The sequence below is a fragment of the Astyanax mexicanus genome, chromosome 20, assembly GCF_023375975.1.
Source record: "Astyanax mexicanus isolate ESR-SI-001 chromosome 20, AstMex3_surface, whole genome shotgun sequence".
NCBI classification, from domain to species: Eukaryota; Metazoa; Chordata; class Actinopteri; order Characiformes; family Acestrorhamphidae; genus Astyanax; species Astyanax mexicanus.
The window spans coordinates 38,132,341-38,157,865 of record NC_064427.1 but is presented as its reverse complement, the minus strand read 5'-3'; the positions used below and the strand labels follow the sequence as shown (position 1 = coordinate 38,157,865).

Here is a 25,525-nt window from a genome sequence, read left to right as displayed (position 1 = left end):
CTGTGTGTTGTTGTTTTGTAACTGTGATATTTAGATATTAAGGGGCGGGTGGGGGGCGATTCCACCAATCAGTCACTGTGCAGTGAAATCCCTATCTCCTAAGCTCCGCCCCGTCCTAAACCATTTTATGATTGACAGCTACACAAGCCAATAAAAGCGGAGCGCTTTGGCGAACTGTCCAATCATAGCTGAAGACTGAGGCAAAACAGGAACACAACAGTTACATATGCGGTCAAACTAGTTTCTCGGAGTGTCGGAGCATCGCGGAGTGACCAGCGAGTGAGCAGCTCGTCTATAGAGGGTCACCTCCGTCTCTACTTGCAGTATTTCAGCGCGAACACCCTTCAGCTACAGGTTAGCGAGACTGTACTTTATTCTAAAGCTGAGAATAATGAGAAAAACAGAGAGAGAGACGTTTTAAAAGGTCACGGAGAGCTGATAACTGGAGAATATGATGCAGAATATTACACGGGCGCTGCAGTCTGTGTCTTCTACAGATAATATAATTGTTAAATACGTTTAATATAAATGTTAAATACGTTTATTTACCCTAGGAAATGTAACGTTATCTGTGTAACAAGCTAACGCCGTCAAGTGCAGCTAATTTACTATAGCTTAACTGACTGGCGGTGTAAGTTATATTTGTACAGAGTTGTGAAACCAAATGCAAAACAGACCTTGTACTACAACTTACTCCTGGATTACTCCAGAATCTGAATATTACAAAATTCACGTTCTAAATATTAAATATCTAATGGCTTATTTAATGCATGGGCCACAATTTACAGCTAAATTCACTAAAGAGAGATTACTATTAAGACTTACTGCAGCAAAAATGTTTAAGTAAGTGTTTACTTTGAATTAATTTGTGTTTTTTGGGCAATTTTTGTTATAACAAGCTGCTTTTTTGAATCATCATTGCTTTATTATGATGGACTTAACAAAATTAATCTACAAAACGTTGCTCAAATGCAACATATTTAATAAGATGTGAGAACATTTGGTTTTACAGCTTTTGGTTATTACACAATTCCATACCATAAATTTGCAGACGCATATAGTAGCTGGACACATAGAAACAGGACAATCTTTATTTTGAACATCTGAAATGTGCATTAAAATTAATCACTAAAAAAAAATGGATTGCTTCAGGACATTGTAGTTTTTAATGTTTGTGTCCTACAAAATCTTTTTTTTTTTACATAAAATATTAATTGCAATTCCACTGAATTCTGGATTTAAATTTTAAAAACTGTAATAAGATTTGAAAACATTTGGTTTTACAGCTTTTGGTTACTACCCCATGCCATACCGTACCTTGCATAGGTTGCATAGCAATCTTTCTTTAATGTAAATTTGTCCAGTTTTTGATGTTTTCTTAACATCCCCAGAAAATTTTTTACAAAGTTACAAGAATATTTCCAGAACGTCACCTAAATCTCCTAAATTGCAATGACACCTTATATTCTAAGAATGTCTGAATGATATGAGAACATTTTCCGACTTCTCTGTAAACATTCCCAGAACATATTCTAAAAATGATTTGCTCAGAAAGTTTCCCTAATGTTTCATTTTGGTTGTGGATAATTAAGAAAGCAGTCTCTTTTGTTTTATTCATCTACAGTCTGTATGAGTCCGTATGAGCGGGAATGAAGAAGTTTTACTTTGTGGAACCGGTGGTTGCCGTGTACTCCTTTGCCTGTTTCCTGTTGTACCCCCTGGTGCAGCAGTATGTGTACCGCCGACTGTGGCAGGAGATTACCAACACGTCCTATCCCGCACTGGACACGTCTTCAAGATGTGACACCAACAGCAGCAATCATACCAGCCACCATTACGTAAGGTTTTGTCCATCCACATTTTCTCCTAATTTGTAGAGATTTTTATAGATTTACTTACAGTATCAGTCAAAAGTTTTTTCATAATTTAAAAACAAAGCAGAGTATATTTTATATTTAGATTCTTCAAGTTTTCTCAGTCAGCTTAACCCTTGTGTGGTGTTCATATTGTTTGTTACTCGTTTACTTTGTTACTTGTATTTAATTCAGCAAAATTAAGCAATTTTACATAAAAATGCTTTACACATGCTCGCTTCACCTAAATTGCAAGCAATATAAACAGCTTACATGGTTAATATTTGCCCTTTACCTTTCTTATGTTACATTTCTTTTAAAAAGTGCTACTCTTTTTTTATTAGTTTTTTAATAAAATGTAAAAGAAAATGAATTAAACTCAAGATATGAGTAGAAAATTTGTTTAGTTTCAAATTTACAAATGAAGCAATGTTTATTAGCCCTTGGCCAAACATACTGTATGTAATATAAATGTGTGTGTGTGGGGGGGGGGTGTACAGTGTGTGTTTATCGAAAATATGTTTTGATATATGTTTTTCACAAAAAATGAGCCAATGCCAATGAGTTTGATGAAAAATGAAAACGGGTCCCACAGACCCGAACACCACACAAGGGTTATTGGGGTAGAGTTACCTGGAATTCAGCTGTGCTGAACTCATCAAGAGTTAATTACTTGAATTTCTTGCTTCTCTTAGTGTGTTTGAGAGCATCAGTTGTGAAGTGAAGAGGTAGAGTTACAGGTATACAGTGAATAGTCCTATTTGAGTAATGTTCTAATCCATATTATGGTAAGAACTTCTCAACTAAGTAAAGAAAAAAATACTTTAAGGAATGAAGGTCAGTCAATCTGAAAAATTTCAAGAATTTAAAAACATCCTCTAGCCAAGTCACAGAGACCATCAAAAAAGTTGTACGATGTAACAATGTAACTTGTACGATGAAACTGGCTCTCATCAGGAATGTCTGAGGAAAGGAACACCTAAAGTTACCTTTGTTGCACAGGATAAGTTCATCAGAGTTACCAGCCTCAAAAACCACAAATAAATAGCTCCCGTGATAAGAGCAGCTAAATGCAACACTTACTACATGGTCCCTTATGTATTCCTTCATTGTCTGGATGACTTCCGTATTAATTGCAATGTAGCAAAAAAAATAAAATAAAAAAAAAATAAAAACGAGAAAGAGAAGGTGTGTCCCTAACTTTTGACTAGTACTGAAACTCATATCCACTGTTGTTCTAAATTACATTTGAGCTTATTTGGATTTAACATATTTGAATAAATGATGTTGTCTTTTAATAAGGGGTGGGCAATATTATATCGTGACACAGAAATATCATGATATTAAAAATCCATATCGTGATAATAGGGCTGTTCTGTCTTAAAAGTAGTCTATTATTTACTGTGAAGCTTTAGGTGTATTTATTGTATAATTGTTTTAGTTTGCAGTTTATATGCATGCACTAAATATTCTGCAATATTATTTGCTGCATTATATTATTTTATGCTATATTATTAATTTTTCTACATTATGATTATACTGTTATACTATTATACTATATTTCTGAAATGAATTAATTATTTTAGTTTTTCTATATAACCAAGTATATCGTTATCGTAAAAATACCCTGAAGTAAAGTGATATCATTTTAGAGCCATATCGCCCACCCCTACTTTTAATGTCTTAGTGTCTGATGTAGTTTTTTTTTTTTTTTTTAAGATTTGCACCTGTTGTGGTTTTGAGTGCACGTCTTACTTAATTCCTTTAGATAATAATAGGAACAAGAGCAGACAGTTATTCTTTCTTTAACTTCAAGTTTCCTGTTTCACCACTGCTGTTTTAACATCATGAACGTCGTCTTTGTTCTCTTGTTTCCAGAAGTGTTAGAGGTATTGATTAACAGGCTAGATTTGGACTAGTGTCCACATTGGTCTGGGCTTATCTGAGTTTCTGAGTTTGGGAATTTCTGTTTTGTTTCCTCAGGAGGTGCAGCAAGCAGCCTCGCTGTTCTCCATGTATTCTGAGCTCTTCTCTTTGATCCCGAGTCTAATCGCGACCCTCGTCCTCGTGGCCTACAGTGACCAACGGGGCCGAAAGATAACCATCATCCTCCCGCTCGTCGGCTCCCTGGTCTACTGCCTGGCATTCCTCGCAGTGTCATTCTTTGAGCTCAACCTCTACCTGCTCATTATTGCCTCCTTTGTCAGCTCCCTGTTTGGTGGCATAGGCACCATGTTGGGCGGCTGCTTCTCCTACGTAGCTGACCTGTGTGAGGATGGCAAGCAGAAGACCCTGCGCATGGCTGGGGTGGACATGGTGATTGGGCTGTTCTCTGGAGTAGCTTTAATCTCGTCTGGCTACTTCCTGAGGGAAACTGGCTTTAACTGGCCCCTCGTCACTGCAGGCACTGTCCATCTGGTCAACTTGCTGTATTCAGTTTTCTTCCTGGAGGAAAGCAGGGTGATCGAAAGCTCAGTGGCCGAGGACAATAGAACCTGCGGTGAAGCAATACGGAGGCTGACGTTTGGCATTTATAACCTCTTTGCTCTGGGCAGCAGAAGGAGGAATGTTCTGCTGGTCTTCCTCATAACCATCATCTCCACCTTCAGCTTCGCCAATTTTGGAGGCCTAACCGTGGTCACGCTGTATGTGCTTAACGAGCCGCTCTGCTGGAGCGAGATCCTCATCGGCTACGCCTCGGCTCTCTCCACCACAGTGTTTGTCACCAGTTTCGTTGGCGTGTATTTCCTTTCCCGCTGCCTGCCAGAGCTGGTCATCGTTTTCATTGGAATGCTGTCTGTTTTCACAGGAATGGTGATGATGGCCTTTGCCAAAACTACACTAATGATGTTCCTTGGTAAGCATTGTTTGCAAAGTGTTGCCTTTTTCCTGAAAGTGGAATGCATGTTAATTCACTTTCAAGCAGGCTGTTTATAAAGTGTCCTCCAATCCAATTTTGCATAATATGAACCTCTGCTGCACAGTTAACATATCAAGTCAAGTCAAATCAAGTAGTTTTTATTGTCAATACTGCATATGTAGAGGACATACAGAGAATTGAAATTACGTTACTCTTCTTCCCAAAAATTACAGCAAGTACAGAAATATATATATATATATATATATATATAAGAATGGAAGGCATTATGTGTACAATACAATAAGGTCACAGTAGAAATACGTGAGACAGAAGACAATAGTGCAATAATGATGGGGGGTGAAAATAAGATATATAATAAAAAGAATGACAGACACTATATGTTCAATACACAAATACACATACTTAATACAGAAGACAATACTGCAATAGTGATGGGGGTGATTAAGATGGGATGACAGTACAAGTATAAACAGAACCCGTATAAAACAGTAGTGCAAATATGGTATTGCCTTATAGTGCAAAAAATACGGTATACCAGATTTGTTATCATGTTTTATTTTTCTATTTTGATAAGCTTTTTCATTTATCTGTAAAACTGAAAATTGATGCCGCTTTTTTGGAGAAAAAAAAGATTTTGTTTCACTGTTTCTCGTTATATAAGCTACTCTTTAAATTTTAAAATCTAAAGGTGCCTCAGATTCTTATGCTTGACCTCTTATGTTTTTGTTTCTTGATTTTAGTATATTATCATTAAGAACTGACTGTTCCTTGCTGCTGACTATGTATATCTACCATTTGACTAACAACAGTACTGTTTTCTTCCTTGTTTTTACAAAATCACCGTTAAGAACTGACTGTTCTCTCCCTGCAAAATATGTATAGCCACCTTTTGACCTATTTTTAATTTAATTTGAATACATCACCATTAAGAAATGACTTCCTTGCGGCTTCGTAATATGTATATCCACCTTTTGACTGACGACAGTATAGTTTTTTTCCTTTATTTTACACTATCACCATTAAGAAATGACTGTTCCTTGCCGCTGCCTAATATCCATCAACCTTTTGACTGATTACAATACAGTTTTTTTTCTTGTTTTTAATACATCATCATTAAGAACTGAATGTTCCTTGCTGCTGCCGAATATGTATGTCCACCTTTTGACCGACAACATTCACTTTTTCTTATTTTAATACATCACCATTAATGACTGATTGTTCACTTCCTGCCTAATATATTCACCTTTTGATCGATCGTGTAAACTTCACCATTAAGACCTGTCTGTTTATTTGCTGCTGCCTAATATGTATATCCACTTTTGTCAGATGACAATCAGTGTAACACCAGTCAGTGGTACTAATGTTATGGCTAATCAGTGTGAATATAATAAGTTACACATTATAGATTCAGAGTATCATGGTTCAGCTTTAATCAGCTGACATGTACATTAGATTAATGTTTTTTTCTGATTAATAACTCTTTAATTTGTAACATGTAATTATTGGATAGTGGAAATCCCTTCATATGTACAATGTGTGGGTTAAGCTAATATGTGACATATGTGATCTTTTCTCTGCAGTGAGGATACCGATGGTTTTGGCCATCATGCCATTCCCTGTTTTGCGCTCTATGATGTCAAAGGTGGTTTCAAAGTCTGAGCAGGGTAAGCAGCTAATGCTCCGAAACTAAAAGCTCTTATCCAGTCAAGCGTCTGTCCCACGAGTGCTCTCCTCTTTCTCCTGTTGTTGTTTTTCATGGTTTTGCACTCAGGAAAACATGTCAACTCAAGTGTCCACAGCTTTTTTAATCTTCTTCATCACTTACATTCTTTAACTCTTAAACAGGCAGCAATAGAAAATGAGTTAAAAGAAAAAAACGAGAGTTCAAAAAATTGCATTTCACATATTTAACAATCTGTGTCTTTAAGACAAGCTCTTGAGACGACGGCGGTATGTGCGTACGCATTGTCCTATTGGAATAGCAATAATTTAGATGAGTGTCTAATAAAGACCATAGGTGATCTGGCATATTGGTGCTAATCTCCACTGGGCTGTAAAATGCATTGAAAAAATATATATATTTAAAAATTGTCAATGTGCATCGTGGCAACATACGATTTGATGTTCTGTTTATGAAATGTTATGCAGTTGCATTGTGTGAACACCAGAAGTCTTAATCCTGCTGGCGCAGGCCAAAGAACCAGTGGGCGTAAGCAAAGGGCGGAGGATACATCAGTCCCTTACAAGACAAAAGGAACCAGTGTTATGATTTACAGTAATGTAGTGGAGTAAAAAGTATAATGTTTGGAATTTAAATACTGCCAAATTAAAGTAAAATGGAACAAAAAAATGGAAATACTTTAGTAAAGATACACAAAAACGTATTCAATTAAACTAATATGTCGGTTAGACAATAGCCGTCGCTTAGACAATAATACTGTTACTTACTTACTTAATACAGCCCCTATTAGCATCACAGGAAGAAACCATACTTCAACTATGAACAAAAAGACTTGAGGATGACTACTTCCAGATCAGGAGAATCTCTCACTATTTTTAATAAACTCCTGAAGACAGAGCTCTTCAAAGAGCACTTACTCTCCTAACACCTCTAACTAACTACCTTCTACTACCAGATCAGGAGAATCTCTCACTGTCTTTAATAATAAACTCCTGAAGACAGAGCTCTTCAAAGAGCACTTACTCTCCTAACACCTCTAACTAACTACCTTCTACTACCAGATCAGGAGAATCTCTCACTATCTTTAATAAACTCCTGAAGACAGAGCTCTTCAAAGAGCACTTACTCTCCTAACACCTCTAACACACTAACTACTTCTAACCTCATTTCCTTCTTCCCCTCCTTCACTCCTCTATCACATAATTATCCTTTGACCTCCTTTAGGCCCTGTCTAAAGATGTTTTTATCTTTAACTTCTACTACTTTTGTGCTTCACTATTGTAAGTCGCTTTGGACAAAAGCATCTGCCAAATGTAATGTAATGTATTTTAACTTAGCTAATGATCAAACCCTTCAATAGCTGGGTCTGTTGTTAAAGGGCAGAAAAAAAACCCAAACAAGTGAATCGCATGACTGGGGTTGGTATTGATCAATAGCATAACAGTTATGAGGTCTCGGGAGCAAAGTTAATATTTGTTTTTCTCTGCATGTTTCAGGAGCTCTCTTCGCTTGGGTAGCGTTCGTTGATAGCCTAAGCACTAATTTAGGGAGTGCAGCTTTTAACAGTGTCTACAGCAGCACAGTGGCCTGGTTTCCTGGCTTTGCCTTCCTCCTGGCTGCTGGAATCTGCCTCATTCCAATGGCTCTGCTGGGGTAAGTATGTTTAAAGCCACATTTTTATAATAAATGGTGCAACAAAGTTTCCTTTGAGCAAGGACATAAAATAACAGTTTTTGGTTTTATATGAGTCATTTTTGAGACGTGTGAAGAACCCTAACCCTGGTGTACAAAGTATACTTATACATTTTAAAACGTATTAGTCACATTACTGCATTAGTTTTGATTATTTAATTACATGAAAAAAACATCGGTTAGACATTAGTAATTATAGCAAATTTTAAAGCCATTTTGGTCTTCATAATAAATGTCTCCTGTCAGATTATTTTAAACCATACTAAAACAATAGAGAAAGAACTTTAATATTTGGAGTATTTTATTTTATTTGAATTCACTAAGTAAATATTTGACAAAAATATGGTCAAAGGTTTGTTAATGTTTCAATATAGTGTTATAATTACAGAACAACATATTTCATCTATTAATGTAAAAAAAAAGAAAAAAGAAGGTTATGGTTCAAGGCATATTTGAGTAGTCTAGAACCTCCTGAAAATAACAAGTATATGACCCTTCAAACCAACATTTTTCAGAGGCACATTCAAAACAGAGGGCTGAGAATCTGAGTATTTTCCTTGTTAAAACTTACGATAATCACAATATTACCATAGTTTAATGTGTAGTTTTAATGGTTTATGGTCATTTTCTTCATGGTGCAACAGATGGCTGAGGGTGCAGAATTTAAGGTACAATAAAAATGTAAAATAAAATGAAAGCCAATAAAAGTGACATAGCATGTAATTAATTTGATAAATTTTAAAAAATCGTCTGACAGCACTATTTGAAACGTTTATAAACGTATACAAACTGGTATCTTGTTAGCCAGATTTTTTCAAGCCCAAAGATAGGGTATTTTCAATAGCTATGTTTTCAGGGTGTTGACAGATCCTTAAGAAGTTGTTTTTATTCTTAATATATATTCTTATATATATATTTGTTTTATTTTTGTGCATCACATCTCATACTTTTTAGCTGTTGTGTGCATGCTAGCTTATTAAACAACCGATTGAACTAAGTGAAACCCTTAGAGCGAAATGCATCTCTACAAAGCTGAATGTAATCACATTTTAACCCTTGTGTGGTGTTCATATTTTTGTTACTCGTTTACTTTGTTACTTGCATTTAATTCAGCAAAATTAAGCAATTTTACATTAAAATGCTTTACACATACTTGCTTCACCTAAATTGCAAGCAATATAAACAGCTTACATGGTTAATATTTGCCCTTTACCTTTCTTATGTTACATTTCTTTAAAAAAGTGCTACTCTTTTTTTATTAGTTTTTTTAATAAAATGTAAAAGAAAATGAATTAAACTCAAGATATGAGTAGAAAATTTGTTTAGTTTCAAATTTACAAATGAAGCAATGTTTATTAGCCCTTGGCCAAACATACTGTATGTAATATAAATGTGTGTGTGTGTGTGTGGGGGGGGGGGGTACAGTGTGTGTTTATCAAAAATGTGTTTTGATATATGTTTTTCACAAAAAATGAGCCAATGCCAATGAGTTTGAGTTAGAAAAAATATTTTTTTAGTGTCATTTGATGAAAAATGCAAACGGGTCCCACAGACCTGAACGCCACACAAGGGTTAAACACATCCAAAAGTGGTTTGGATCCAGTTTTCATGTGGTCTCTAGTTCTTCAATCGAGATATGCCACAAATCTCATTCGGACAGGCAGTCTGAACATAGTCTTGATATTTGAGATACTTAGAAGATCATATTTTTTTATTTTATTATTTTTAACCACAGCCACATAAAATCCATAGTAGTGAACTGAACAGATTTATGTATGCACTTTCATTATGTTAAAAAAGGTAAATGCTGTTTAACCAAACAGATTTATACCTGACTGACTTTCACTGAAGAGTAAGGGTGAGGTTGGGTCTCCTGTACAACCTAAGATAAACAATGAGCCTGAAAAGCACAAATGTGTGTTCTGCTCTGAAACACGACCAGCCACAATCACTAAAGTACCTTGTGTGACTGGTTTTGTGACACGTAAAACCTTTCCAAGCCCTGAACTTTAACTGGAGAACACCTGCAAATTTCTGGGAAATGAAACCAAATCTGTTTTTGCTGTTCTGGCCGCTGTTGGTTCTTATTTCCTCTTTATGAGTGCACATATATAGCTGTAAGTGAACATTTGGGCACTCCTGGATAAAACAAAGTTTATAAACAATGCCTCTGTAGGTAAACAGATGAATATAAAACACTATTTTTGACAAATCCTAATGTACAAAATATCAACATAAACTGCACAATAGTTTGCACACCCTGAGCATTGCAAAGGCTCAGTGTTTGCATAAAGATCTGAAAATGAAAGTAATTGATGCCCACAAGGGTGAGGAAGTGTAGTTAAAATAGCCAAGCCATTTTAAAATGTAGTCAAAATTAGCAGAAATTGTCACGATTAAAATGAGATCGTAAGACCGAGAAAACTCAGAGAGCTTTAATTCATACGCTGGTAAGAAAGGCAAGGCAAATCCTCAATAGGGCCTCTCAAGCAGACAAACATAAACTTATTGGCTCCATAGCAAACATTAAAAAAAGCACACTATTTCAAAATATAATAGTAGAGAAAGTAAGTCCAAACAAAACTGGATAAACTCTTTTTAAAATCCTTAATTTAGGAACAAACAGTAAATGAGCAGGTGTCCCCCTATAGCAGGGGTATTTAATTAGAATTCAGTTCGGTCCAGTTAGAAAAAAATAGTCAGGCCGAGGTCCGGACCGTCGCCATTTTTAACTTGTGTTATGATTCAGAAATATATCCTGTATACTGAAGAAGCCTATAGTAGTTCTGTCAGTGTTCTATATCATCAACAACTGAAAGAAAAAAACAAATTACACATACTATAGTATATTTCAGCAATATGTATTGTTTTAAATAGGCCTGTCACAATAATTACATTATCAACCTATCATAAAATAAATGGAAACACCCTCAATAATTTGACTTATCAAGTCAATTAATGTGAATCTGTATGTTCACTTTGTTTAAAAATGCTATATTTATTCTATTTTATTTTATTTATATTAGATTTAGGCCTGCCTGTCATAATAATAATTACATGAATGACAAATCATACAATATATGGAGAAATGTTTGGTGAACCTGGACAAAATATCAGCTTTTTTTTTTTTAAAACAGTAGTTTTATTTAATTTAATATTATTACTGTATCAGACTTTATTATGTTGTGGGTAAAACTGATGGGGGAAGTTGCCAAGGATTTTTGTCGCCTGGGGGTTGCCGTGGTTTTGAGGTAGGGTTGTTTTGGGAGTAGAGAGAGTTTTTTTTCTTGCTGAGTTGTTCTGATCAGGTGGAGTAAAGTGGAATATTTTGGACTCTTGTCTCGGTTGTTTCTCTTTAATTCCTCCAAGTAACACCGCTCGGTTACATTACTGTTAGTATGTTTTATAAAGGTAGTATTTTAATTTATTTGTCTGGTGCGCACCATCTGTTTTAGCTTTTCTCGCTTTATTCTCCGACTGCAGCTTCTCACCGTCTGCTTCGCCTGTGTGGCTCCGCCCTCTCGCATCTGCACAGATCTGATTGGCAAAGGAGAGCGTTTTTTTTTACAGCACACGTGATTGGTCTGTGAGTTTACTGCGCTGTAAAGCCCGTAAACCATAAAGACAATAAACGTTCCGCCGCTTTAAATGAACGCTGTCAGAATTAAATCCTTCTCAGTAGTTTATCGGTTTGGGTCCGGGTCCGGACCGCGGTCCGCCTATTAGTGACCCCTACCCTATAGTGTATTATAAAACTAAAGGCTTATTCTAAAAATATATATTTTTTGTAAGCTGTGAGTCATGCCAATGGACATTTTAGTGGCCTTGTAAAATGTACGTATCTGCATATTGGGAATACATAGTAGAAGGCATTACCACCCACAGTGAACAGCACTTTGAGTGGTAATGATCAAGACTGGTGGTATTTTCCATAGGACATAATACTAATTCCTGTTCCATGACGTTTGCTTTTCAATGTATGTCATTATTCAGAACTTTTGCATACAAAAAACATTTTGTCTTATTTCTCCTCAGCATTCTTCGATGCCTCCGGCTACGAGAGGAAGATAACACAGAGAATCTTTTAGTGGAAGACACTCAAACAACAGAAAATGCACCTGTAGCCTGAGGAGCAAAGGGAAGATCCATAGCACTATTATTATTATTATTATTATTATTATCATGCTCTGTCTGCAGCTGCCAGGGATCTTCATGTGGACTGCACATTATCTGAAGAAGTGGTATATTTCAATTCCCGCCTGGTTAAACAGTATGTTTGCATTTCCGGGTTCGCAAAAACTGCAAAAACTGCAAGAACGCAGTGAAAAAAAACTGCTGAGTAAGCGTAGAAATAAATATGCTTACTAAGGGTATGGCTGAAATGACTTAGAAAGGGAATTTAGGGGAAGCTTACACTGTTGTGTACATTTGTGAGGAAATGTATTTTTAGATCTTTTGCTTGCAGAAGGTTCATATCCATAAACACGCTTTTCAAATATCACAATTTCTCTAAGGGAGAAAACTTTTTAAGGGTTAAATGGAATTTTAAAAATTCAATTCAATTCAATTCAACTTCAATTCTGAGGATAAATTGAAAAATGTCTTATTTATTGATAATAACAAAATTTAATTTTCATTCTCTTTAATAATTGAAAGAAAATCATATAAAAAAAAACTGCAGTGATTTTTTTTTCAATCTAGCTGCCACATTGGTGGCATGAAGAATGCTGGAATTCCTGTATATATCTTTAAGTCAGGGTCAACTGAGCCATTAAGCTTTAATATAATAAAAAGGGAAAATAAATATTTCAAAAATATATCTTTTATAATTACTTAATTATAAATAAATAAATGAATTACAAAGTATAAATGTCACTTAGTGACAAAGTCATGCTAGCTGTCTTCTACAGGTCAGACATGTTTACTCTATGGAATTCGTACATTTTAAAAATGAATAACAACCAATAAGCATCTGGTACTTTTCCTTATCAGTATATTCCCCCTTTCACTGGTCAATGACTGTCTAAAACAGGTCAATCACTTCCGTTAAAAGAGCTAAACTCAAATGTTACTTTGAAATTTCAGGCCGTTTGATGCTTTTATAAACTAGTCCTAGGTTCTTCATGTTGTTAAAAGCAAAGGTGCTACAGATGGTTCTTTGAGCATTGCCATAGAAATGTTAAATCCCCGTTTGATTCCATAAAGATCCATGTTTATCTAAGAGATGTGTGAGTGTGAAAAACATTTCATTTAAAGATTTAAATATACTAGTGCATTAAATCAAGCATCCAGCCATGGGTCATTCTTAAGGCTCATTTTTGTATTGAATGTACACCCCATCTTATGTAGCTGTATGTAGCTTAGGTCCCTCATGGCCAGAGGTGGAAAGTAACTAATTACATTTACTCACATTATTGTAATTGAGTAGATTTTTTGAGTAATTTGTAATTTTTAAAGTAGTTTTTAAATTAGGTAATTTTACTTTTACTCAAGTTCATTTTGACACAAGTAATTTATATTGCTACATTGGAAAACTGCCAATTACTTAATAAAAAATAAAATGCTGGGGAAAAAAACAAATTGTTAGAATGAAAAAAGAAATTGAGTTTTGTTCTCCATGGCAGCGCAGCTAAACCTTCCATGCAGTGTTTATTACGGTTAGCGGGAGAGACGCTGTGTGAATCAGCTGTGCTTTGGGGAACCGGTGTTCTGTTGAGTTATGCTACCCATCGATATGTGCTTCTTTACGGCACTGTGCATGCACGACCAACATTTCTTTGGATGATTTCATGTTTTTCATGATAATTCCTTAAGTTTTTATTGGGAACAATAAACAATTTGCTTGAATGTTAAAAAAACATGTAAGTAGCAGTTAAAGCATAGCAATGGCAAGTTAAAATATAATAATTAACTGTAAAACTATAAAAATACAGTTTTTAGTCACCTGGATCATAGAAACCTATACCACTTGTTCTTAAAAAATGTTTCATAGGGTGGTCTGAAAAAATACTGCCTGTAAGGTCCAAATTATCTAATTTAAAAATGATTTAATTTATTTTATAAATAAATAAAAGTAACTATGTAACTTTTACTCAAAGTAAATTTTAAATTAAATACTTTTTATATTTACCAGAGTAGATTTTTAGATGGGTACTTTTACTTTTACTTGAGTAGAATTTTAGCAAAGTAAAGGTAAATTTACTTAATTACAATTTTTCTGTACTTTTTCCACCTCTGCTCATGGCCTACCTGGTCATAACAAGAAAGCATAATGGCCACCAAGAAAAAAAAAAGCCTTTTATGTTAATTTATTCATTTTTATTTGTGAAGATCTGACTCTAAATCCCTAAACTGAAACCTGAGCAATAGCTCAGCTAAAAAATAGTTAATTGTCTAAATCAGATAAAGCAGCTGGTCAGTTTAATGGCATTTATTTTTCTAATTGGTGTTGCCCGTGTCAGAGTTTCTATTATGTTAATATAATGTTTAGCAAGTTTGAATGTGATTTGAGCTTTCGAGTTTTACTTATAACAATTTTTTTGCACTTATCTTTTTGGCTCTTATTGCTTTCATACTGAAGGTGAAAAAAATGCTGCTGTGCTTTTAAACACATAATTTTAAGGATTTCAGCACAGCAGACATGCAGGGTCATTATTATTTAAACATTTGCTCGCCACACTTAAGTTGAGACTTCAATAAGCCAGTTTTGCTCCTAGACAGCAAGTGCATGTACTGCTAGTCCACTATAGACCCCTCCCCTAGAGATGATCTGCAGTCCACTAAATCAGGGGAGTCCAAACTTTTTTTGTTGGGGGCCAGAAGGAGAAATATATTTGAAGTCACGGGCCACAGACTCTGTAATAAAACAAATAATGAAATATACCACTTTAAATAATACATTTTCCTGATTACTTTCATTTACACAGCATTTTACTTGACTTACTATCTTTACCTTTGACAGTGTTGTGTAAACTAAGATTTTTTAAATTGATGTTTCATTTCATGATGTCTTTTAATATTAAACTCCTTAATTATTTCTCTGCAGTAAAATAATTTATTTACATCCTAAAAACGTTGAGTGGTTGGAGATTTCTACAGGGAGAGGGAATGATTGTAAGTGACTAATTGACGCCATATTTTAACATTTTAGGACAACATATTAAAACAGATTTCCTTCTTTTTTCTTTCACATCATTGTTACTTCTTCAAGAATTCTTTCTTTTCAGATTGCTTTTCTATTCAGATATTTGTATATTGAGCTATGTATAGGCCACCCAAACTTCTAACCTATTACATATCTGCTTTAAAATTACATTTATAACAGAAATAAGCAGAATCCGTGATCCAGCTGATTTACTGTTGTGTTTCTCTCTACATGTTCCTCTTACAGCTGTTTTTCAGGAACAAGAAAAAACATGTTAAACATGTACTGACATGTGCAGACCCTTAATCATGTGTCTGTACTGATTTCCCATATTTTTTTTCACATGTTAAAACAGTGTACAGTGTTCTTTACTGCATTCTGAAGTGTTGTGCAACTTAGAACCCTTTTCTTTATGGCCACCAGAGGTCGGTAAAGATCTGCGTGTGATGTGAACTAGAACCTTTTATTTATATATATATATATATATATATATATATATATATATATATATATATATATATATATATATATTTTTTTTTTTTTGTGTACAATTCAATACAACAGCATTAAATAAACATAATAATAGGTTAAATACACAGAATATACAAAAAAAAAAAAGAAAAAACATCACAAACACAGAAACAAACAAAAATAAAATTAAATTAAAAACCGTTTACAACTATTTAATATTCAGCTGGCCAGAGATTTATACGTATAAGGTCTTGTGTTATCTTAATCTGCTATGGGGCAACTAGATAAAATTCAGGTTAATTTTATTTGGAGAAACAAATCTCACAGTTAAGTTAAGTCACGTTAAAAAAAGTGTCTTAAAAAAATATATAGCAGAGGACAGTCTTAAAGTTTCAGATTTTACCACTCTTAACCAAAATATTAAACTTATCTGGCTGAAAAGATCCCTTAATAATTCTACAAATATAAGGAAATCTATACCAAACTAGAATTAAGTTGGAAGTAAAGCTGAAAATGCACAATGAACTCTCAAGTATATTCTTGCTTTTACTAATCATTTTGCTTTTTACTCATTTCTATTATGTTAATAATTGTTTAATGACAAAAATGTGAAGTCTTTTTAAATCTGTGTTTTTCAAACAAGCCTCCTGCAAGTTAGGTTGTTATTCAACAATAAAATACAGTCAATCAAATAATTAATATATACAAAGCCATACAACTGATGAAAGTATTCAATTAAATACGTCTTATTCTACTTTTATATTGTGTCTTATTTGTCTTTCACGTGATCCTTTTTTATTTAAATAGGCTACTTCTGTTTCTCTTTTTTTATTTAACTTATTTCAACTTATAAGGTAAAAGTTCATTAAGCGATTCACCCAAATTCTGGGCACTGTACACTCTCTATGTCAGTATGCCCCTAGCCATGCCAGTGCACGAGGAACGTGAAAAAGGGGTATTTATTTAAAATTAAAAAAGCATAAATAAGGTTTTAAGCTACAATCAGATCAGATTATATTGATGATTGGTTCTTTATTTACTCTTGGACAGGAGACAACTGTACACTCAGAATTGAAAAAATAAAAAAATCTGACGGGTCTTTTTGTTTGCAAAGTCTCTCCCTCTCTGGCAAAAATCATAATCACAATTATTTTTGATTGATATTGAGATCACAGTTATTTAACATGATTATTCATTGGCTTTGGTAACATGAATTTATTGAGCATTTTTGAGCTTTTAAGCACAGCACTGCACTGCACTGCACTGCTAAGGTTTTTTTTTTACCAGACAAAAATAATACATTCCTTGATTGCTTAATATATTACTAGCGTGCACTTGAGCCTACTTCAGTGATATCGGTAGGCTATGTACATATTGATATATGCAGCAGAAATATATATTGCTAGGTGGATCATTGATTAAAGTCTCAGCACAGAGTTTCACTTTCAGCTATGCTGTGTTAGTAAAAAAAAGGCTACAGAACATGCACTGAAACAAAAGGCTAATTTACCTATACTCGCATTTATAGGCAGCAATTCTACCAGTCACCAGCGCGCGCTCTCTATCTCTCCTTCGCGAAGCAACATATCAACGTTAGTGGGGGTCGGAGGTGGAAGCTCGCCCTTGAATACTTGAACAACGATCTCACCTTGTCTTTGCTCATCTCTAATCTCAGACTCATCTTTAGAAGAGCCACCAGGACTGATCACTGCTGCGGCTGCTCCAGCGCCACTGAGTGTTAATGTCGATAACTAACATTAGCCAACTCATAATTATATCTGTACTTTCGGCCGCCTTCTTTCTTTTTCCTTCCTTTCTTCTTTTGATAACCTGTTTTCAGCTTTTTGGGCAGCATGATGTCTTTAGCCCCCAGGTTGCTGTCGGAAATGTCCAATATGTTGAGAGGGCTGTGACTAAAGTTCATTCCCTCAGTTGATATTATAAATATATTTGAAATATTAATTTATAAATAATTAATTAGAGGGCCAAATTCATTCGAAATAAAAACATCACAAAATAAAATCAGGATATATATATATATATAACACAGTGGTGTGAAGTGTTTGCACCCTTCCTGATTTCCTGATTTTCTTTTGCATGTTTGTCACATTTAAATGTTTCGGAAAATCAAACCAATTTAAATGTTAGTCAAAAACAGCACAAGTAAACACAAAATGATATTTTTAAATGAAGGTGTTTATTATGAAGGTAGAAAAAAATCCAAACATGGCCCGGTGTGAAAAAGTGATTATAGAGCATTGGGGAACCGTCATGGCCCTTTACGCCCTAAAATATTTTTAAAACATACGTGTCTATTCAATATGTGTTGGAACGTGAAGGGTTAAAAAATGGAGCCGTTCTCTCCCCCTATCAGGACTGTGATACCTCTGCAGTATGTTGGTTATTGGTGGGCCCTCTGTTAATTTTCAGAGGGCCAGGGAGGTGCAATTCAGCGGATGCAGTTTCAAATGACAGTATAATATCTTCCTACTAAGTGGGCGGACTTAACCGTATACTTAACGTTGTTTTCTTAGATGTGAATTAATACATTTTGTAAGCGCCGCTGCCACCACAATTAACAAAGAAAACAAGACGAATCCCAACTAAAAGAAATAATATTTAACCAAAATAAATAAAAAGAAAGGACATTCCTGCACAAAATAAACTCAAAGTATAGCGAATAAAATTATAAAAACGGATCAGAAGCCGAACTTTAGATTTTTCACCAGCGTCATATTCCGATTACTTTTCCACCTCGGGCTCATAATGACAGTTTATGGGGCGGGTTGAGTCGGGCTCGGGCAGAATGGGTATGGGCTCGGACCCGACCGGAGCCTGTGTTCTGCCAGAAATAAACTTAAAACTATATATTATTTGAAAGAGAGAATTATAAAATAGACTTAAAACTAAATCTATTATTTGAAAGGAAGAATTATGCAATAGAGTTAAAAGTAAATATATTATTTAGCAGGAAGAATTATAAAATAGAAGTACAACTTAATATATTATTTGAAAGGCAGAATTATAAAATTAACTTGGAACTAAAAATATTATTTGAAAGGGAAAGTTATAAAATAGACTTAAACCGAAATATACTATGTAAAAAGGAGCATTATAAAATAGACTTAAAACGAAATATATTATTTGAAAGGGAGAATTATAAAAAAGACGTAAAAACTAAATCTATTATTTTAAAGGTAAAATTATAAAATTAACTTAGAACTAAAAATATTTAAAAACGAAATTTATTAATTAAAAGGAACAATTATAAAATTAACTTAGAACTAAAAATATTATTTTAAAGGGAGAATTATAAAATAGACTTAAAACCAAAAAATATTAATTGAAAGGTAGAATTATAAAATTAACTTAGAACTAAAAATATTTGTAAGGGAGAGATTTATAAAATAGACTTAAAACGAAATATATTATTTGAAAGGGAGAATTATAAAATTAACTTCAAAGGAAATGTATTTGAAAGAGAATTATAAAATAGGCTTAAAACGAAATATATTATTTTAAAAATTTTATAAAGTTACTTAGAACTAAAAATACCAGTTGAAAGGGAGAATTATACAATAAATGTAAAACTAAATATATTATTTAAAAGGTAGAATTAGAAAATTAACTTAGAACTAAAAATATTTGAAAGGATGAGTTATAAAATAGACTTAAAATGAAATATTTTTGTAAGGGAGAGATTTATAAAATAGACTTAAAACGTAATATATTATTTGAAAGGAAGAATTATAAAATAGACTTAAAACTAATTAAATTTGAAAGAGAATTATAAAATAGGCTGAAAACGAAATATATTGTTTTAAAAGCAAGATTTATGAAGTTCCTTAGAACTAAAAATACCATTTAAAAGGCAGAATTATGAAATTAACTTAGAACTAAAAATATTGTTTGAAAGGGAGAATTATAAAATAAACTTAAAACGAAATATATTTGAAAGATAATTATAAAATAGACTTAAAACTAAATATATTTGAAAGATAATTATAAAATAGACTTAAAACTAAATATATTACTTGAAAAGCAAGATTTAAAAAGTTAACTAAAACTAAAAGAGAACTAAAAATATTACTTAAAAGGGAGAATTATAAAATAGACATGAAACTAAATATATTATTTGAAAGGGAGGGCTGAGGTTTCAGGGTCAGAGTGTGCTACTGATATGGAGAGAGACTTAAGTCAGTGACGTAATGGTTGCGGTCCCACATGGTGACGTCATCAACCGATGCTTATATATTCGGCGCTCTCACGCTCTACGCATCATTTGGAATTCGGTGAACTTAGCGAAGCTGTTTACTCCGGCCTGATTTCAGTGTAATTGTTTAAGTCATGCATTTCTTCAGGTATCTTAGATGCTTGTTCAGTGTAACGCGCCAGCCGGAGATCGATGACACGGACATACTGAAGGCTCTGGGCTATGAGGTGTTGGATGAGCTCGGTTCTGGGTCTTTTGGCACCGTTACACTGGCCAAGTCAAAAAAGCATAAAAAAAACTTGGCTATTAAAACGATGGACCGCAGGTGGATGATAGTGAAGTTCAGTTCTTCAGTTCTGAAAGCGGAATTGGACACCATCTACAGACTGACTCACCCGCACATCGTGTATATTTATGAAGTGATTGAGGTGCGCCATGGACAGGTACATATCGTAATGGAAGCAGCCTCCTCATCTCTCGTCGAGGTAATAGAAAAAGGGCCAGTCGCCCATAAAACAGCTAGGCGGTGGTTCTCTCAGATCGTCAGTGCGTTGAACTACATGCACGAGCAGGACATTGTCCACCGTGATCTAAAGTGTGACAACATCCTCGTGACTGCAGATGGCAATGTCAAAATAGCAGACTTTGGATTGAGTCGCGTAACAAAAGGGCTGTGCAACTCGATGGTTGGCACCCTGTGGTACGTTTCACCTGAGGTGATAAGAGAAAAGAAATATGACGCCAAGAAAAGTGATGTGTGGAGCCTGGGGATCGTTCTGTACGCCCTGGTCACTGGGGAGCTGCCCAGCTATTCAGATGACTTGGAACAGATTGCAAGTCCGAAGCTACCATATACCTTTCCAGATGACGTCGAAGTGGAAGAGTCCTGCCGTGCTTTAATACTGGATATGCTGCAGTTAGATCCGAGTGCTCGGCCCACTGTGAAGAAGGTGTCAGAGCACCCTTGGCTGCAGTCTGACGTGAAGGACACGCCCACTTCTGAAGAAGAAAGATTAGAAACGCCCACTTCTGGAGATAAACGGTCTGAAACGCCCACTTCTGAAGTTAAAAAGTCTGAAACATCCACTTCTGAAGATGGAAGTTCTGTAATGCCCACTTCTGGAGATAAACGGTCTGAAACGCCCACTTCTGAAGTTAAAAAGTCTGAAACATCCACTTCTGAAGATGGAAGTTCTGAAATGCCCACTTCTGAAGACGAAAGATCAGAAACGCCCGCTGATCTGAAAGATCACAGCAGTGGAGCTTCAGTTGAGTTAATGTGCCCATCATTAGAGGTTGTGCAAGAAGATGCTGGTGCTAGAATAACCTGCCCAGCAGTAGAGGATGTAGAGGACACCGGGTGTGGCTGCTTCGGACGCATTCCACCATTTCAGGCTGCAGTTAAAAGGAGAGGAGCTGCCTGTGCTAAAGCCTTCCGGTCATTCGGACGGAGGGTGAAGAAGTTTTTCCGCCGCAAAATCCTGTTTTTTTGTGACGTTTTAATTTAGAATGAAAAAAAAAAAAAAAAAAAAAATATATATATATATATATATATATATATATATATATATATATAATTTTGTATAAATTAATATTTCTAATATATTGATAACATCAGCTTAGGGAATGAACTTTAATCATATTTTAGACACAATTTGCAAGGCCTTTGCTATCCTCAACTAAAAGAGTAAATTTACAGTTAAAGAGGACCCAAAAAAAAAAGAAAGCTCATAAGGTGCATTCATACCATACAGTTCCATTACATCAACTGCATTCTTTTTTTTAATGCTTTCGTTTTATATTTTGAAAATAGACATTCACGCAGAAAAGCAGACATTAAGGGGGGGGGGGGGGGGGTAAAATGGTAAAAATGAATAAGCCACATTCACATACATATAATCACAAACAAAATGTTGAGGTCTAGGGTAAGCTATGGTATAATAGTAATAATGGAAAAAACATTTTTATAGTGGTAACCTTGTATATGATAGGCTCATGGAAGGGCTAACAAGTCTCAGCCTCAAGTCTCTCCTTGCTCTTGGATATACCAGTCCCATTTCCACCTGCTTTCACTCCTCAGATCCTTTTGGAGACGAATGGTTTAAGTCAGCATTTCCACATTTCAGCATTCCCTCCAACAAGGAAAAGGAGTCCCAGTGAACCTGAATTTGAGTTATAAGGTGTTATAAAATAAAATATCTAATCAGAACTGAGTTTTCCATGCTCTTAATCAAACTTCCTCCAAAATCTCACTCTGTGTATCTTGTTCCCAGCTAAATCTCACATAATTATTAGATTTTTTTTTCATTAGACATGTTGCTTTGTACAGTTTGCCAATAACTCTTTGCTTTATCTCCTCCTCGTAAGCATCCATGAAAATCTGAATCAATTCTGGAAAAGGAGCAGAATTAGGAATTTTATTCTTAGTAAAAAAAATTACATACCTGTAAATATCTAAAAAAAAAAAAAGTCCTGATTACCAAGTCCAAAAGGGTTAGTCTCTGGAAGCTTTTGTATTTCCCATTTGACAACATTTTACAAAGGGCAGTAATGCAGTAATGATCCTTTGTTAAGCTCCTGACCAAAATCCTCCAATCAGAACTTGGCATGAGCAGCTAATAACTAAATATAAATAAATACATTTTTGTACTCGAAGGTACACTCGTCATAATTGTACCCTCAAAGGTATAATATTGGTCTTTACAGGGTCAGATTTGTTCCCTCTGAAGTACAAAGTCATTTCTAACAGCAATAAGTACAAATTTGTACCATTTAACCTGCAGCCATTCAGTATTCTGCATCACTGCACTAATAAACAATATATATTTAAATTGCACAATTTTTATTTGAAAGCCAGACAATTTTGTATCATCAAGTTTTTGAGCCATATTCAGTTGATGATAATGTTTATAATGTTTATAATCTTTACTGGCACAAAAAACCACGGGTACAAAAAAGGACTTTCACTGAAAGGTACTTCTTTGTACCTCAATATAAGGTACAGCCCCAGAGACAAGCTTTATACTCTTTTAAGTACAAATCTGTACTTATATTTCTTAGAGTGTACCTGCAGGGTTTAATGGATTGTTATAGAGAATCTTCCACATCAATAGATGCCAAACAGCAACAGATATCAGTCCAGAATGTGTATTATACACACCCCCACACACACACAGCAAGTGATTAACTGCATTGTTTTATTGTTAATAAAAACGTAACGCTAAATGGTCAGTTAGGTCAGACAGATGGGATTATAAAATAGGATATTTAGAAGATTTTGAAACAAATTATATATATATATATATATATATATATATATATATATATATATATATATATATATATATATATATATATATATATATATAAACTTCATTACAGTCTCTAGACCCAATAGGAAGACATACAACATATACATAAGAAAAGAAAAAAAAAAGATGCATAAGCATGTACAAACATACTATCAGTCATGACAGTCTTAAAAGGCAGCCATACCAATGATTCCACATATATGATTGATATCTGAGAGAGCTGCATCTAGGGCTTGTGAGAACCCTGATAATACAGTTTTGAGACTTATCCGGACGACACATGAACTTAAACATTAGGCTCCTCAAGAGAACCAGTAAAGTACTCAGTCCTGAGTCAGAAAGTAGTTTACTAGCACTGCAACTCCTAGGCTTTTTCAGCAATATCCTCAGACAGTCATTATATGCTTCTTGAAGTTTATGCAGGGTCTCTTGTTTTTTTGTAGCTGACCCATAGTGGGGCTGCATACATAGTTTATTTTTTATTTTACTTTTTTATTTACCTTTATTTCACCAGGCTAGTTATTAAGAACGAGTTCTTATTTACAATATCGACCTGGCAAACAGGAGAAACCACTTGAGGAACAACATAAAGGCAACAAACAATCTAATGAACAGAAACATACAAAAAAAAAAAAAGTTAAAACAGTCAATTAATTGCAAAGCATGTGCATGTATGTATCAGTAAAAAGCTCTTGATCACATTTTTAAAAATTGTGAAATGGGGATAAAAGCCTCTAATTTTAGAGTTTTTTGTAATGTGTTCCAGTCTTCTGCAACAGATGACTGAAATGATAATCTGCCAAAAGTAGTGTTTGTTTTGGGAATTTTAAGCTGAATGGTGTAGAAATACAGTAGGCATGAAACAAGCTTATCATAATAATGACAATAACAGTACTGTATTAAATTAATCAGTCTAGAAAAATCTAATTATATATATAAAAAACAAGAGTTTTTCCATGATATGAGTTATTTGAGGTCAAAGCAGAGGCAGCAGCAGCAGCAGTCTCTGAATGCATCAAAAACAGCTATGCTCTCTAAAGGGGGATTCACAACAGCAATGGAAAAAAGAAACCATTCTACTGATCTGGATCTGGCTGTCTGTTGAGATAAGATCACAGCCTGGTTAAGGCACAGTCGTGAGGCATGGAAACTGCCTGAAATGAGGTCTTTCCCAGGCTCCCTGTAGGTCTGATGTGCAGCTCAGGAGCAGCAGTGCATGGTAATGGAGCAGTCAGTGTGTCTGCAGAAGGTTCATATGATAAATCAGATGCAGAAGGGCGGTGGGCTGCGTAGGGCTGACTCGGCATCGCCTTCACCACCACAGCGCACTGGGAGCCGGCTGTCTCTCCCTTTTGTTCACTCTCTCTCTTCCCCCGGCACCCCCATCTCCCCATTTCACACACTCTCACTCTCTCACACTTTCAATTACTGACTCACCCCACATGCTCTCTCTCGCTCTCTCTCTCCTTGTGGTGGGCTCGTCTCATCCCCCAGAAAGCTTTCACACGGGGGGCATGAGGAGCATGCGTTCTCTGAGCAAACAGTGGGGTACATCATTAAACAGCACATCTGGACCTGGTTGGGCACAGCTGTTTTTATGTGCCCACACCCCACGCAACCACAGTGGGACTGGGGGCAGATGTAGGGGTACCAGCGTCAAATATGGTACAAATAGGCCTGAATAAACACTTTTTGAGACAAACACAAGATGGGATGATGTTGAACTAAAGCTGGGCAATATGAAAATATTTTATTGTATTGTGATACATTTTTTGTCAAATTAACAATATGCTTTTTTACGCATATCATGAACATCATTATTGCTTAATGAACACTGTTCAAACTGTGCATTTCATTTAGAGCTTTGAACTGTCATTGAGCCCGAGCCTGATTTAAACCTCACTTTTTTTTTTGTAAATAGAACGTTTTATATCATTTTTTCCATATTTTCTCCCCAATTTACATGGCTAATTACCCAACCCACTCATTAGGACTCCCTCTATGGCTAGTGATGCCCCAACACACCAGGAGGGTGAAGACTAGCAAATGCCTCCTCCGATACATCTAAAGTCAGTCACCGCCACTTTTTGAACTGCTGCTGCTGATCAGTGTTCATTCTGATAGGTGATTTTGATTTAGTTTTAGTCTTAGACTTTGTACTAAAATGTTTAATAGTTTTAGTCACATTTTAGTCTTTTGGTTATTAGTTTTAGTCAAGTTTTAGATGAAGAAAACAAACATCATTTTAGTCTAGTTTTAGTCTAATGAATTTAAGGCCT

At 34.9% G+C, this 25,525-nt stretch overlaps 2 protein-coding genes across 2 annotated transcripts; both read left to right on the top strand.

Moving 5' to 3' along the window:
• The first annotated feature begins 206 nt into the window (after nt 1–206).
• Nucleotides 207–16,060, top strand: slc46a3 (solute carrier family 46 member 3). Its single transcript, XM_015605345.3, has 6 exons — nt 207–354; nt 1,625–1,838; nt 3,837–4,710; nt 6,315–6,398; nt 7,912–8,068; nt 12,143–16,060. Exons 2-6 carry the CDS (start codon nt 1,650–1,652, stop codon nt 12,234–12,236), a joined length of 1,398 nt encoding a protein of 465 aa, XP_015460831.3. The 5' UTR covers nt 207–354; nt 1,625–1,649; the 3' UTR covers nt 12,237–16,060.
• A 3,716-nt stretch (nt 16,061–19,776) lies between these two features.
• Nucleotides 19,777–21,443, top strand: LOC107197575 (testis-specific serine/threonine-protein kinase 6-like). The gene has a single exon (XM_015605325.3). It carries the CDS (start codon nt 20,070–20,072, stop codon nt 21,441–21,443), a length of 1,374 nt encoding a protein of 457 aa, XP_015460811.3. The 5' UTR covers nt 19,777–20,069.
• The last annotated feature ends 4,082 nt before the right edge of the window (nt 21,444–25,525 follow it).